At 34.9% G+C, this 16,595-nt stretch overlaps 4 protein-coding genes across 4 annotated transcripts; 2 read left to right on the forward strand and 2 right to left on the reverse strand.

The window, feature by feature from the left end:
* LOC107193587 lies at nucleotides 1-1,517 on the reverse strand. The gene is made up of 5 exons (XM_015583061.1): nucleotides 1,472-1,517; nucleotides 1,124-1,349; nucleotides 788-1,002; nucleotides 448-711; nucleotides 1-362 (listed from the first exon to the last, which is right to left on the reverse strand). The coding sequence occupies exons 2-5, from the start codon at nucleotides 1,259-1,261 to the stop codon at nucleotides 104-106; spliced, it is 876 nt and encodes a 291-aa protein (XP_015438547.1). The 5' UTR covers nucleotides 1,262-1,349; nucleotides 1,472-1,517; the 3' UTR covers nucleotides 1-103.
* Nucleotides 1,518-4,042: 2,525 nt separating this feature from the next.
* On the forward strand, nucleotides 4,043-4,678 carry LOC107193432 (Sjoegren syndrome nuclear autoantigen 1 homolog). The gene is made up of 3 exons (XM_015582874.1): nucleotides 4,043-4,100; nucleotides 4,262-4,461; nucleotides 4,571-4,678. The coding sequence occupies exons 1-3, from the start codon at nucleotides 4,049-4,051 to the stop codon at nucleotides 4,676-4,678; spliced, it is 360 nt and encodes a 119-aa protein (XP_015438360.1). The 5' UTR covers nucleotides 4,043-4,048.
* Nucleotides 4,679-5,519: 841 nt separating this feature from the next.
* Nucleotides 5,520-6,896, reverse strand: LOC107193585 (beta-1,3-galactosyltransferase brn). Its single transcript, XM_015583059.1, has one exon. It carries the CDS (start codon nucleotides 6,894-6,896, stop codon nucleotides 5,520-5,522), a length of 1,377 nt encoding a protein of 458 aa, XP_015438545.1.
* A 1,011-nt stretch (nucleotides 6,897-7,907) lies between these two features.
* On the forward strand, nucleotides 7,908-12,632 carry LOC107193497 (cell division cycle protein 27 homolog). Its single transcript, XM_015582951.1, has 13 exons — nucleotides 7,908-8,039; nucleotides 8,572-8,647; nucleotides 8,736-8,883; nucleotides 8,955-9,338; nucleotides 9,416-9,737; nucleotides 9,828-10,016; nucleotides 10,105-10,351; nucleotides 10,435-10,615; nucleotides 10,697-10,922; nucleotides 11,020-11,147; nucleotides 11,301-11,622; nucleotides 11,708-11,855; nucleotides 12,351-12,632. The coding sequence occupies exons 1-13, from the start codon at nucleotides 8,016-8,018 to the stop codon at nucleotides 12,476-12,478; spliced, it is 2,523 nt and encodes an 840-aa protein (XP_015438437.1). The 5' UTR covers nucleotides 7,908-8,015; the 3' UTR covers nucleotides 12,479-12,632.
* Nucleotides 12,633-16,595: the final 3,963 nt, after the last annotated feature.

Below are 16,595 nucleotides of genomic sequence, written 5' to 3' on the forward strand. Positions count from 1 at the left end.
TGTTTCTTATTGCATTATAATATAATTATTATAATACATTATTATATTTATAATATAAATACGTTGAATATGTTCAGGTTTTGCATTAAATTAGATGTTGTTTTTAGTATCTTTGTCGATCATAATATTTATTTGAGTATTTGCTTAGCCGATCACTGTACCCATCGTCTTGATACTTATCCTCTGCCTTGTAGTACACTTCAGGTGCTGAACCTACATGTCCCTGCCAGTATTTTGTCCAATAAAGGTCTTCTGGATTGATGTCGTGTGGGTGTTTAGCATTTCTAAATACATGTACACAATATATTAGGCTCCCTATCAAAGTTAAAAATCCAAATACGAGAAACACTATTCCCAAAATCCTGAAATATAATAATATGGTTAAGTAATAAATACATTGTCCTATTAAATATAATATTAAATAACTTTTGTTAATTGTATGCTCACCAAACTATTAGCGGTTGAAAGAATTGAATTACTATAACAAATCCTAATGTGACAAGAATTAAGCCAAGATTAAGTAGTAGCATAAGACAACAAACTCCCTTGGTATTCGGACAAAACGGATTAGGTGTTGACATTGTTTCTATGATAATACCATCCTTTCTGGAAGCGTGCGATTTCACCGATTTTGCAGAACCATAACTGCAGTGACTAGGTGCTCGATGACCCATTCTTAAACTCGGAGTAAGACTGTGATGTGATGCATGGCTGTTGGTTGAACGACAACATTTATAACATATTGATAGCTAAGTTTCTTTTTTTTTTACTTTCTTATTTGTACAACCTTATATCTGATGTTGCTCTGTAAGCAGCGCTTGTAACATATATGTCTGAGCCATTATCACATATGCTGCCATGCGAAGCACTTTTTCTAAGGGGATGTAGACCTTGCCTGGATGATCCAGACAATACTGAAACACGACTATTGTGTGCGCTTCGTGAACGTCTTCCTTCATCCTTTTCATATTTCTCTGGACGATCTTTTTTCATTGTTTTTACCTGTGGGATTTAAGTGTATTGAACATAAATCAGAGAAGTACACGCTTTTATTACTATTTGCATATAAGTTCCATTGCTTTATAATTATATATGCAAATGATATAGTATATCTGCAAATTACCATTGTAGCATGATCAGCTGATACAATGTATTCAGATACTGTGCGGTCTGATGGAGCACGATGACTTTCATCTCCATCTGTTAAGTAGTCTCGATTTGCACTAGCATGGTATCCCACATATCTTGAAGTATGAGTCATTATATATAACTATGTTGGTTTGCTTTGCTCATAAAAATGTCAAGGTTGATGAACAATTTAAATTATATACCGATGATATATGTCTTAGCTAGAAAAGAAATCAATGTAAATTAAAAAATAAGCATCATTGAATTTGAAATAGGTACCTAATATCTAAATAATAATAGTATAAAATATTTGAAATTAATTGTATGCAATTAGAAAACTTACATAATAAATATTGAATGGTGTAAAAGAACATTTCTATGTATATCACATATTTAAACAAATGATCTTGATTTTACATTTGTGTATTATTTATTATACTGCCTGTAAATAAAGTAAATAGTACAATGACTAATTATTCTAGCAATTTAGTGAAATTATTGTTATTGCAATTTATTGTTAACACTTCCAATAATCGATATTACGAAGAATAAGTGTGTAAAGCATCAAGGATGAAGTGAATACTGTTTATTTACCAGAATAAACGAATGATGTTGATTTTTAAAATGATACGTGGGCAACAAAGTGGGAGTGGCATTCTTTGTACATTAATTATAAAATCATGTAATTAGCATAAAATCTTTCTATCGTATGGTGTATGTCGTAATACACTTGCGCCGGCGAAGAAAGCCTAATATAGTATCGTGATGTCATTTGACAAGGTCGTGTGCATCTTCGAATAGTGACAGGATTATTCCGAATGCAATTGTCACCTTCATTTTTTGCAATTTGTGCATATTCTACTTAAATTATTTAAATTTCATCCATCTATATCATTAATGTTCTATATTACACAACCTCCACTTTATTTATGATATAAAATTTGATTCGCATATGCATTTAAGTAATTTCACTTGATCAGCAATAAAAACAATCAGAATCGGATGAAACAACAAGGCATTTTATTTCATTTCTGTCACATTGATCGGTTCTTATATTTTTACGTCTTATTCGTGCGATTTGTTATTCAATAAGGACGCGAAATCTGTAAATACTCGAAAGGATAAGATCGAGTAATTTACCTGCGCAAGCGCCATAAATCGTGTCAACTTAGAACCAAACGTACCTATATTGCTTTTCAATTCGTATCGATTTTCATTCGTTTTTTACGGTATGCCGTTGTAATAAAATAGACATTTAAATGAAAAATATCCGTCGAGAACCAGGACACAAGATTTAGTACGATTATAGTTTTCAGTGACTGGTACGGACAGTACCATTTAAGATTAATCTTAATATTGTCATACCTGACATATCCATGTTGAAAAAAACCTGTCGAAAGTAAAGTTGTTCTGCAAGCTGTCGATCGAGATTTCACGTGAAAGCTTCTCAGGTGGTTGTATGTAGTTGTTTATGCATAAAACGTGTTTCATTCGCTAGAAAGCGTAGATCAATCGTACAGTGATACTGGAGCATATCGAGCATTTGATTCTGCACGTATTAGCCGTAACGGTACATATTCGGTACATTGTGTACCTTTAACGAAACACTGTACGTCTATACTTCGAAAGATACAGACGAGATCATTCTGAGCACGGTTCGGAAACTACTGATTTATTCACGATCGATCGATCGATGGAGGTAGAGCGGGACCGTATACATGTACACGTTTCCGCGGCTTTCACGCTTTCTGCTGGAGTGAAGATTCCGAGCGAAAGGTGCATTTATTGTAGCTTGCCCGACGAAAACACTTCGTGACGCCTTTAAAAGGAAGGCAAACAGATGCATTGTTTTTCTTACGAGAGAATTCTACGATCGGGATGAGCTCCTTTTCTGTAAGTCTTGATGCAAAATGTAGTGCATGTCGTGTATAAACAAAAACGTGAATATTAACTGTTAACACTGTATTGTTGTTATAAAAAATGACTTTAAAAATTAAACATTTCGAGGTATACACTTCAGTGCATTGGAAAGCTAAGGCATTTCCAACTTTGTCAATAATGGTTTTGGGTCCTGGACCAGCATCCAATAGGTTAAAGTTTCAATTCTGTTGAAAACATAATATACAATGGAACCTCGATTATATGAACTGGTTACGCTCATAGTGTTTAGAAGTGAACATAGATTTTAATAGTGAATATTAATATACAGTGTCGATCAAACGATATATATGTCCTTTAACGAAAGTCGCAAGTGTAAACTGTTTTTTTGTTTTACTATTCTGTATTATGGAGAATTTAATTATTTTATTCGGTTTTAATTTTCTTGCTCCAACATTTTTGTAATATAACAGTTTGAGATCATTTAATCTTTCGATTCGTATTATTTAAAACTGATTTGTAATCTATTTTGATGAAACAATAATGTTCGGATAAGCGTTGTTCCAATAATTGAAATTATACTATATATCTAATATTATTCTTTTTACATTCTCTTCTGGTTTTGGTTCTCTTTTACCGTATGCATCAGTTAAATAAAGTTGAGATAATTTACCATTCCAGCATCAAATTAAAAGCGCAGGTGTTTTTAAATATATCAAATAAAACGAAAAATCTATAGATTTATTGTACCCACATTTCTCAATATTGCATATAGAAGCTAACGGTTATACAAAATTTATGCTTGTGACAAAGAAATTCCAAGTATGAATTGTGATTTTTAAATTTTAAGGAAAGCTTCATATTAACAAGCGCGCATGCGTTGCAGATAACGTCTTTTTAGCTCCGCGGCAAAACTGAAACGCTTGTTTAATTGAGTACATATTGTCTGAAGCAAAATTGTCAGTTAAATTTTTCTCCCAACAAAATTCTTTTTCTTTGTCACAAAATTTGTGATTATTAATTTGTGTATGGAGGGTTTAAAATGTCTCAACACGGCGCTGCTTTACAAGCCTACAACCAAGAACTGGTAAAGTGTAAGGGATTTTAATATAACCTACAAGTTATTTTAAACTATCGTACACGTAAGGAATAAAAATCTTGATGGACTAGTAGTCATTTTATGTTGTAATTTCATCAGAAAATATTCTGTACATAGTTATTTATTTTCTCTTAATAGTTTTTAATTTTGTTTTAGGTTTAGAGGAGATGAAAATACGGCGTATAGAGTTGCAAACACAGATCGACTCACAGGAAGAAGAAAAAAATAATTTGCAAAGGGAAATAGAGAAGTTGTCTTATAAATTAACACGATTGAATGACAGCTTAACTAAAACAATAGCTGTTAGAAACGAATATGATAGAACCATTTCTGATACAGAAACAGCATACATAAAGGTACATTTATTTGTATGTCTATTTAAAAAACAAATGTGCACCTTCTGTTTTATTATTATCAAACTTTAGAAGTTCACAAAAGTAGCTAATATAAAATTTATTATTGTAGATCTTAGAGAGCTCACAGCTTTTATTGAACATGATTAAAAGGGAAGCTACAAATTTAGACCAAACACTAATTAAAGCAAATATGGACCAACAACAGTATCGACCATAAGTATGCAATAAAAAGTACAGAGAACTAAAAAATACTGAGTACATGAATTTAAAAAATATGTTTATTGAATTCTTACATATGAATAGATACAACGCGGATGACAACAGTTCAACAAGTATAAAATTGTAAATATTTCTCTGTACACACATTCTTTCTTGAAATTTTTACTGTATTCATGGCCTAATATTTTTTAATCATTTTTTCTTTATCTTTTTTTATCATAACATATTTGTTGTCGCTCTTACTTCCATAATAGAATGATCTCACTAAACTAAGAGTAATTTTTTTACCTTTTATGCAGGTGTAAGTAAGCAGCTATGCCATGTGTTAAATATAACACTGAAGATTGGTATTCAATGAACAGTAATAATTACAATTTGCTTGAATATTATTCTTACATTCTAAGTCACATGAAAATATTACAACAATTCAAATCTACCATAATAACTTGCTATGCACATAAAGACTGACTAATAATATTTTTAGGTCTGTTTCAGATATTGATCTGTTTTTCTAATGTATTTTATAATAAATTAGTTTTATAAAAAAAAAACATTTAAGAATACTTGTACAATTCTTTATGACTTTGTATCCTGCCATTAACTTATGTTTTGAGACCTATTATAATATAAAATCAGCTAAACTCAGAACTACATATATAATATTATATTCTGTGATATTTCACATATAAAATGTAAAAATATATTGAAATATATTAACTAAACATAATTAATAAATAGGTATTCTAAAAAAAAGAAGGAATGAAATGTAAGTACAGAACCTCAATAATGACTAATGTTGACTAATGTACAATTTTCAGAGTTAACTGAAAATTACAAAACTAAGCATTACCAAGAGCTTTTTGTTCGTTCCATGCATTTAGTAATTCACTTGGATTTCCATATCCGTGAGAAGTGATTACATATTTATAATTAAATTTTGTATAGTCTTTTTTGTAAAAATGAAATTCTTCACAGTGAAAAGGCTCAATATCAGCTTTTTTTGCAATTAAGCCTATATATATATCATCAAATTTGAAGTATTTCGTATAAAAACTAGTATAATACATATCCAATAGAGCTTCTTTCGACAGTATATACGCACCAGCTGTTACATATGGTGGCCATAGATGGTAAGGATACTCGCTAAGAGAAACATACCATTTAGAAGATTTATGACGATGTGGAGAAGATACAAATACAAAACCTGCATATAATCTCACATCCTCTGGAAGTTCTAAATCAAAAATTTGTCTTTTTCTTCTGTTAAGAGTAATATCATTTCTCATAATTTTTTTCTCGTTAAAGCTTGATGCATTAAACTTATCAGCAGATGTTTTAGTGGGAATATTATCATGAGAATTTTGTTTCGGTGTATGGGTAAACTTATTTGTAGTGAAAGTATTTATTATGTCTTCAGGAAGATGACTTTCAGTTAAAGTATTGCTGATCTTGTTTGTAACTGCATCTTTATTATTTGATTCTCCCATTTCATAGGAATCTTTGATTTCTCTTTTATGAGCTCCAATTTTTTTAGGTTCCTTAAGGTAGTCTGGATAATTAGCTGGATTTCTTATGAATCTCAAAACATTCTTCACCGACACATACATATCGTCATCAACAAACATATAAAACTTCGAATTTGAGCAATATTTTACTAACCATTTAAAAGCCATCATTGTTTTAATAGTGTTATTGTAATAAGAGTCGATGAAATCTACTTGTACAATATCCTTATATTTTGCAGCCTCTGCTTCTACCTTTGTCTGAAGTTCATTGTCATTGGGATGTACACCTAACATGAAAAGTGTCTTTGATGGCACATCAAAGAATCTTTTTTCAAAGCCCCAAGACTTTCTAATTGCCAGTCTTCTCTCAAAGTTTTCAATTGAAGACTTCACTATGTACACTACACGATAACTACTATATGCTGGATCTATGCATTTCTGTTTATTATCGAGTATAAACGTGTAATTGAACTCATTTATAGGTGGGACTTTAGGTTTTTCTTTGTGTCTCAGTGCATTCACAAATTCGTGCACATCACCTTCGTAAGGGTAAACAAAATTTGAGTCATATGTGACTTCAAGGAGATGTGTGAATGCTCCGAAAAAATCAAGTAGTATGATAAGACTGACACAGATGCAGACATATTTCAACTTGACTTTTGTTATCAGTCTAGAACTTGCACGAAAACAAGGACGCAATAAACAATACATCCTTGGAAAATAAAATATTACATAATTCTTGTGATTGTATTATTTTTAAAATCTGCAAAATAATATTATATATTTAGATTGTTTAAATATATTTTTTATGTAACTAAATACTCACATAGCTATCATGTATATATACATTTACAAGAGAATTATTTAAATAAAGTTTTATTTATATTTTTGCTTCAATGAAATGTTCTTTCATTAAAGTATACTTTTAATACTGTGTACATAATACCTTGTGTTAATTATACCACTTATAAGGTATTTCTACTTTTCAATATATACTCTTCTAATAAGTAGCTACATAATGCACATTTGTGTCAAGAAGTAATGGACATGTACATATGTGTATATGTAAACATACTTTGTCCCTATTAATACTTGATGAATATATTACAATTATGAAATTTCTGTACGTGTCAAAATACTATTGAATTTGAAAATTTTAAACTTAATCCTTGCTTTTACATACAATATTTCATGTTTAGCACAACATCCAACTTAAATTTGCACTCACGCGTTACCAACCAAACTCTGTAAACAATTTATAAATAATGAAACATGTTTCGCAATGTATCATCGGAAATAAATGTTAAGAAGAGACTAGTAATAATAAAATAAACAAATTTTAAATAATCGAAAATTTTGCATGTTCATTTAATTGTGTAGTAACTATTTTTATTTTATCCCTCTGAAACAGTACGAACATGTAAACAAATGTAGAATATTGATGTTCGGTATACATTTTTTTTCGTACAATTCTGTACTAAATAGAATTTTGAAGGAAATTCTAAATTAATCTACAGTAGATAGAAGAAGTACTTAATACAACTTAATATTCGTCACGAAAAATTGGTTATCAGAACAGAGATTCGAACTCTGCGTGCAGTTGTAACGCTTATGTGCACAAGTTCTGTTCATTTCGCATGGAACTGACGTTTCCGCGATGTTGGTGAGCCTTCGTCCTGAAGTCGGTTGTTCACTTCAAAAGAATCGGAGCAAAGATGGACTCCTAAGAAATTTTTATACACAGCAGTCATTCGACTTTGGATTTTCTTCGTTAAATTTTCTTGAAACGTTCGTGATTATTCTTATATGACCGAGTCTGCCGTGTGAACGATGATCGTACAGGAGCCAGTGCAGGTAAAATCATTCGAGTTTAACGGGAAAACTGCCAGTGACGTGCGATTTTCTATCGGGGCGCATCCACACTTATTGATACTGACATCAGAAATTGAAATGGTTTACGCGTATGTTTTCCTCTGAACAGGAAAATGATCGTAAATCTTGCGCAATATTGCGTGACGTTCCGTTTTCTTCTGGATAATATATCTTTCGTTGTGTTATTGTAATTTCATCTAATATCCTGTTAAACATACTTTTCTATAAGGGTGTATTTCTTTAGGGTTGTTTGCTTTTGCGAAATGGACGTAAATGGGAGGGGATATGACTATAAATAAGTTCAAACGTTTACGATGTTTACGAGTTTTTCCTTGTATTCTGTACTCAATTTTACTACATTTTACGAATTCAATCACATTACTTTGTGTGAGAGTGATTTTATATAAATACTGTGTATTTATTTCCTTGTTTACAATACCACAATAACAAAACGTTTTTATCATTGTGCACCTATATAGGTTTTGTCAATATATTATGATGTATGTAATTGCAGGCAGCCATATGGCATTGTTTAAATCATTATGCTTATCCAGATGCAATATTTTTAGCAGAAAGATTATGCGCAGAAGGCAAGTTTGAATTTTTCTTCAATAATAACTTCTGGAATAATTAACTCTTCTGTTATGCAATTGCGATATTAATTGAAATGTTTTACAGTTGACACAGAAGAAACTTTATTCCTATTGGCAACATGTTATTATCGTTCTGGACGAGTTAGACAGGCTTATGCATTGCTTTCTAAAAAAGCTCCAAGCTCTGCACAATGCAGATTTCTTTTGGCCAAGTGTTGTTATGACTTAGAGAAGTGAGCACAATGTTACAACTTTTTTTGCACCAATCTAAAATCAACATATAACCTAACATTTTTATTTGTAGATATGCAGAAGCGGAAGCAGCAATAATAGGAGGATATTATAAGCAGTTAAAAAATCTAGAAGAAATCATAACTCAGTTCGGTGAGCATGCGTGTTTCTCGCTTCAGATCATAGCCAAGATTTATTACAAAATGATGCGTACCGCGAAAGGGAACGATGCACATAAATTGGCTTTAAAATTGAATCCATTTCTTTGGCATTCATTCGAAGAGCTGTGCAATGTTGGTGAAGCGGTAGACCCTACAAAAGTTTTTCAACTAGATAAATTAGATAATTTCGCAATGTGCCATGGTAGTATATCTGCTCCCGCATATGCTACAGAATCCGATCTCATTGTACCTACTAACAATTTGAATGGTACACCTACCACAAATGGCACCACTGTGTATGTATACGTTCACAAAACAGATTTCAAATTGTAGTATTTAAATTGTATTACTACATTATCACTATGTCTTGCAGTACACCTGCACAAGTGACAACAACAGCAACTATCATGAACGGTATAGGACCTGGTGTACGATTATATTCTGTAGACGAGAGCCCGCAAAATCAGCCCACACATTACAGTAATATCTCCTCAATATCACCACGAGCTAAACTTCCACGGTACCGTAGCATGTTCAATAATACTATGAGTCCTCTTACTCCAAGTTTTGGTATCTTACCATTGGAAAGCAATACACCTGAACCAACCGTTTTACCTTCACATACGACGCTTACAGAAGCTAACGATCAGAAAAGTTTAGTAAAACGTGTCAGTAGTTTAAGGGCTCATGTAGGGGTAAGACTTAAATAATAATTATCGTATTTTCAAACGGGTAACATTCAATGCAGATTCTGTAGATGTGTAATGTGCTATTTTCATTTGTAGCAATTGATGTCGAGAAAAGAAACACCTTTGCAGCAAGGAAAACCAGTATTTTCACAATCCGGAAATACGAGTAACAGTGCAAATATCGTAACGGTAACGCCTACTACTCCAACACCTGCAGCACCGACGCTGCAAGGTACCAACGTTAGGCGTTCGTCAAGGCTATTCAGTCATAGTTATTCAGTCAAGGTAATTATTCCCTTTTTTAAATTTTTAATTTCAGATGTTACAAATGATACATAAACTGGTATAAATGACGTACATTCGTTTTTATTAGGAAAATAATAAGTCTCCTAATAGGAATAAATTTGCCACGCCTAAATCTCCGTCTCGGAAAACGAAGGCTAGACTCTCAAAGACTAATTTAAATAAGGCCAATTTTAATGAACTAAATGAAAGAAACCGAAACGAGAAGGAAAAAAGTGAAACTATTACGTCAGAGAAGGCGGTAGCTAATGTAAATGCATTGAACAATCAAAGTAACACCAATTTCTGTGCGGTGACCCTTCAAAAACAATGTGCCGGTATGTTACAAACATTGTAATGCTACGAAGGAAATATTTCCTTTTCAACTTTAGACTCAACCATGTATTTTATATGCTTCTAGAGGGTTTAATGTCACTGCTACGAGAATTAGGAATGGCATATCAACATTTAAGTCAATACAATTGTGCCCAGGCCGTTGAAATATTAACTATTCTTCCAGCACAGCATTATAATACAGGATGGGTACTGTCGATGCTGGCTCGTGCGCACTTTGAAATGATCGATTACAAAAAGGCTGCTAGGTAAAAAGTCCAGGAAAATTGTTCATCGATTTAAATTTTGAGTTTTAGCTAAGTTGGTACTTATTATTCCTTGGTACACAGTTATTTTGCAGAAGTTAGACAGTTGGAACCCCAAAGGACTGAACTTATGGAAATTTATAGTACAGTTTTATGGCATTTACATGCTGAAGTACAGCTCTCCACCCTTGCACAAGAACTTGTTTCCGAAGATCGTAATTCACCAGCTGCTTGGTGCGCCACTGGAAACTTGTTTTCCGCACAAACGGAGCACGAAACAGCGATCAAATTCTTTCAGAGAGCTATCCAGGTGCGTTTTCCATTCGAATGCTTCAATATTTCCGAAGAATTTGAAGTTTACTCTTTACTGTAATCGATATGAACGTTCTATGCTTGTACATTTACAGGTAGACCCTAATTTTCCATACGCCTATACACTTCTTGGTCATGAATACGTAATGACGGAAGAGCTGGACAAGGCCATTACTGCATTTCGTAGCGCTATTAGGCTCGACTCTAGGCATTATAATGCATGGTACGTTCGATTAAAATAAATCTGTACGGTTTATTAGGATTTTCTCGAAATCTACGTATTAACTATTCGATATATTAAATCTAGAAATTAATTTCTGTGGCCCAAAATTGGAAAATTCATTACGACAGTTACAATGTATATTTTGCCATACAGGTTTGGATTAGGAACGATATTCTCTAAACAAGAACAATATAGTCTGGCAGAATTGCATTTCAAACGTGCATTGCAAATTAATCCGCAGAACTCGGCGATAATGTGCCACATCGGTGTTGTGCAGCACGCGCTAAAGAAAACCGATCAAGCTTTAAAGACCTTGAATACTGCGATCTCAAATGATCCCGACAATACGTTATGCAAGTTTCATCGCGCGAGTATTAATTTCTCAATTGGTCGGCACGCAGAAGCGCTCAGTGAATTTGAGGAGCTGAAAAACATTGTACCCAAAGAGTCTCTAGTCTATTATTCGATAGGAAAAGTAAGGACCATTATTACTTGTTCGTATCACAACACTATATAGTAGTGTTTTCCGTTTCTTCACGTGAGTTCGTCGTTCTCTTTAGGTGCATAAAAAGTTGGGCAATACACACCTCGCACTAATGTACTTTAGTTGGGCGACAGATCTAGATCCAAAGGGTGTCAACAGTCAAATCAAAGAAGCTATATTGAATCCGGGTCAAGGGGACGAGGAATCTCCGACAACGCAGTCAGGTAATCTCGATTTAATACAATAAGATTATTAAGATATATCCGCTTTACCACTTGATCTTTTTACATCGATAAAGGAACTTACCGGTCTAAGAGTGAGCAGTGCTTTTTCCAATATTTAAATACGAATCGTTTTAGAGTAACGAAGAAATATTTCCATCTTAAGTTCTACATAGGCTTTCTTACAGTAAATAGTTCTTTTGCACTGTAAACTACAATCAATAAGTTAACATTTTTATAATCATAAAAAAGGCTTGATTATCATTGTTACTATCCAAAACTTTACATATAATAAACGATCAGCGACCGCCCCTAGGTTTGGCCGTCCAGGTTCAGGGGCACCTCTTGCACCCCCCGCCAGTAACGGCCCTGGAGACAATGATCATTTATTTAGACATGTTATATCATGGTCACTCGCGTCTCAAGAATTTGATTAATTTGAAATATTCTCAGCGCAGTTTGGCGCAATGTTTTATTGTTATTATTGTCTGCACACAGACGAACAGCAAGCGGAGAATAATTCGATGGAGCAGGAGATTGTAAATAATAGAGAAGGAAGTGCCGCTGGCCTGCCTGGGAACGTTTCGGTCGAAGCACATGCCGACGATAGTGACGATAGTTTATGAAGATAACCTGCCGTGTGCAAGATTATCACGGAATGAGGAGGAGCACGTCATCGTGCATGCAACTATTTATCTTTTTCCCATTTGATCGGGCCGGATCAATTACTTTTCGAAGCCGACGTGGCTCATTCTGGGGATTCATACTTCCGCGCGTACTCGTCGATTTGCGTCGTCCGAGCAGTGCTTTGTTATCGAACTTTTAATATTTATGATATTCTTCATAGTACCGTAGTACCGCGTCCCCTACGGGTAACTGAAAAGCTGGACACGCTGTGTCTTTACCACGTTCTGGATCGTGACCGTTTACATTTTTTTTGTTGCATCCTCGTCCCGACACGGGGCGTCTTTCAAATAATCTATAACCTCCGGATAAAGTAAGAGGGAAAGAGGGAGAGTGAGAGAAAGAGAGTGTATGTGTGTGTGCTTTGTGTGTGTATATGAGTGAGAGAGGGAGAAAGAATTCTGCAATACATCTATTTTATCGATTTGTACATTACGCGTTTTGCTCTGTATATTTTTTACGATTACTCGTCTTATTCTTCTTCTTCTGTTTTTTTATAGATATTATAGAATACGTTCGAGCGTTTTTTTTTTATCACTTTCGTTTAGGTGTTTACGGTTGAGTACAGACTGTATCGCGTTTGAGGGATGGGCGAGCGTAAAACGTTAAGCATGCCGTAAAAGTAGATAGGGAAATAATAATAATTAATTCGCTGAGTAAAAACAAAGTACGTGGAAGTTGTAAATGTAAATTATTGATTACTGTATTCTCAATATTATTAATTACCGTTAGTGCTGTCAGTACTATTATCCATATAGTTGCCGTTGTTGATTTAACGATCACGGGGGACATCTTTTTTTTTTGTTTTCCATTTCGGCCATGTTCGATGGCTGATATCGGACGATCGTGCAATTTTTGTCTCGAGACAAGGTCTTCGGTGAAGTTGTGGCGGAGGGCATCTTCTCAGAAGTCCAACGATGATCGCAAAGAGCCGAGCCGAGTCGAGTTTATCCGTACTCTCGAACGTTTTATTTATCGGGTGCCCCGTAAAAGTCCGTCGCCATACATTTATCGATGACAAAACCCCGTCCCGTTGTTCGTTAATTAATAAAACGTGCGTTCTACGATCACGAATATACCAATTAACGATTTTCGTTCTGGTGTGCCTTAAGCGTCCAACTACTTCCAGACGTCACGATCCTGACTGTTCCCCGTGGGGTTCTTATAACTTTTAATTTTTGATACGCATTGAGGATTGCAATTCGATATGTACGTAGAATGTTCGTTCGCGGGACTATACAACACACCATGTCTGGATAAATGTATGGGGCTGTAGACTTTACGGGGCGCTTTAATGGGGGGGGGGGGAGCTATCGAGTTATTTAATTGTATGTAGAAATCATCTATTTATCGTGAACGCGCGGGGAGGCGTGCAACGATGCCCCGAAATGATTTTTGCCGCTTGGACCACCGCCGCGTGGAGACGCCCCTGTACGGGCGGCAAAATTCAAACGGGAGTGCTGCGTGTCGGGACGGCGATCACGTGACATGCACGTAGCATGCGTTGCATGGAACAGCTTGCTCGGAGAGAAGAAACTCGTGGACATTTTGTATTGTACACACAGATTCGCAAGAAACGAGACGTGTTTTGGAGAGAATTAGTAGACGAATTGCCAACTGAGGACGTGTGTGTATATATATATATATATATATATATATATATATATATATATATATATATAATATATAAGTATACATATATGTGATACGGCATCTCGTCCCCCTTTATTTTTTTTTTTTCAGTCGAAGCGTATCCCAGCGTTTCAAAACTCGCGCGGTCGTCCTGTGTCACGGGCTAAAAAGAAAACAAAAACAATCATGCAGATGGCGTTCGAAAAAAACTGCTGGCAGAGGGAACAGTTTTGAGCTTTAACCCTGCTGTTCTACTCGGGTCTGTGTACGACCCGACATAAAGATTACATTTCGATGGGTATTTTTTAATATTTATTTTCAATATCCAATGTAGTATTTAAAATTCACGTCTATGTTTTAGGTATTTTGTATTTCTGAAGAACAAATCATTTCAGAAATTTGATATAATTTTATTGAAAGGTGTACAAACGTGAAGAACCAGCGAGGAGAACACAGCAGGGTTAACCGGCCCCCCGAAAATTTTTCTAAGCTTGTAGTAATTTTTTTGGGGGGACCTTACTTCGCCATCATTTCCTTAGCCAAAGATAAATAAGCTTTATTGTATCATACATTATTACTTCTTTTCGTCCGATAGGATAACCAAAAATTATTATTTGTTTCCTTTTTTTCTTTTTTCTTTGTATCTTTCGAATGTATATAAATCGTTTTGCGAACAGAATAAGAGAAGCTTGAACAGAGGACAGTTAATAATGGATGTTTCCTGAACGATAGCATTAATCTGTTCCCCTCTTTCTCGAGGCAGGCAGCCATAATTGGAAGCTGAGCCCGCGGATTGGGATACGCTTTTGCCGTCGTTTCACTCTTTTACATTGTTCTGATTCTTTCATTTCTTCCAGTCCGTCCCCCCCCCTTCCTTCCTCTTCGGTTTACCACTTATCGATTCGTTTTATTTATTTATCGCTTGTTCCGTTATTCTTCGATTTTTCTTCTCGGCGCTCGGTAACGAAAACGATATCCCACTGTTTTGCCCGTTAAAAGATACGCTTCTTTCTCTTTCCTTTTAGTCGTATAAAGACGAAGGCGAACATCGCCTTGCTACACACGGGCTCGAAAAGAACGGGCAGGAACTCGTCACGGGGAAACGTTTAAAGAATAAACATTCACATACGCATATGCCATATCCGAATTGGATCGATCGAGGAAGAAAGCGTTGCAAAGAAAAAGAAGAAGAAGGGCTTCTTCTTTATCACGGTCTTGTCTGGTACATGTAATAGCAATTAATTAAACGAGAGAGTCGAAAGTTCAAGCGACTTTATCGAACGTTGTCGTGTTACTCGTTACAAAACAGATGTACGTGCAAAAATAAAGGCCTGCACTTTGTATGATACTAATCATCGATCCCCATTTTTACCCCCCCACCCTTCTGGAATATGTTTACCGGATCCAATGATTTTCTGCCCTCCCACAGTGTTCGATGGATGTAGGAAAATGGACAAAAATTAATTACTTCTCTCTAGAGAAAGATTTTTGACACGAAATTTCATATTCGTTTGTAACAAAAAATCTTTTTTTATATATTTGTTATTACATACTTCCGTCGATCACTGTCTTGCAGGTTCTATACGATTATTGTCCGGGCGTCATCCCTGTCACTGGGGTGGAGGGAAGCCGTGGAACCTGTCAAGCGCATACATATGTGTATACAGGGTGACCCATTTAAATCGACCCACTCGAATATCTCCGAAACTATTGACGATATTAGAAAATGTTTCAGACAAAGTTAAATGGTATCAGGGCGTACACTTTCTCATGTTAGTAATTGTTTCTATGTGGACGTGTCGAGGTTATATGAAGGTCAACTTTGATTTTTTAAAATGGAATCGTATATTTTGTGATGCACCACTTGATGCTACTCGTTGTTCCCCACATAAGGTACTAAGTCACTTATAGCAAATTAGTGCATTACAAAATATACGATCCCCCACCCTAAAGGGGAAAAAGTGGCTTTTTACCTATCTTGGAAGGGAAAACATTGGATTTTGCCACCACCCCTAGGGAAGAAAAATAATATGAAATTTACCTTAAGATAAATCTCCCCTGAATCATAAACCAGTTACGCCCATGTTCCACACCTTTTATCGTTAAAGTCGTGCCACAGCAGCGATCTTGCATCTGGGACTTCCTCAACCTAGATCCAAAGATCGAATGTTTCTTTTAAATTTTCTATTAGCTCGAAAATTGTAGAACATGTTTGGTAAAAGATAGCATGCATGCACGTAATATAACAATTCCGAATTCTTTTATACGTATTCACTAGTAACGAGGTAAATACCAGTATATGTTTATCGACGTTTATTTCACTGCAAGGTCTCCCAGTCATCGACTGTTTACCAACGCCTCCAGTCTTTACGGTCGAAAATTCTGTGTGTATTGCTTCGGTAGATTTCAACAGTTGTTATCATCGTG

Source organism: Dufourea novaeangliae, unplaced genomic scaffold (genome assembly GCF_001272555.1).
Source record: "Dufourea novaeangliae isolate 0120121106 unplaced genomic scaffold, ASM127255v1 scaffold6, whole genome shotgun sequence".
In the NCBI taxonomy this organism is placed as follows: domain Eukaryota; kingdom Metazoa; phylum Arthropoda; class Insecta; order Hymenoptera; family Halictidae; genus Dufourea; species Dufourea novaeangliae.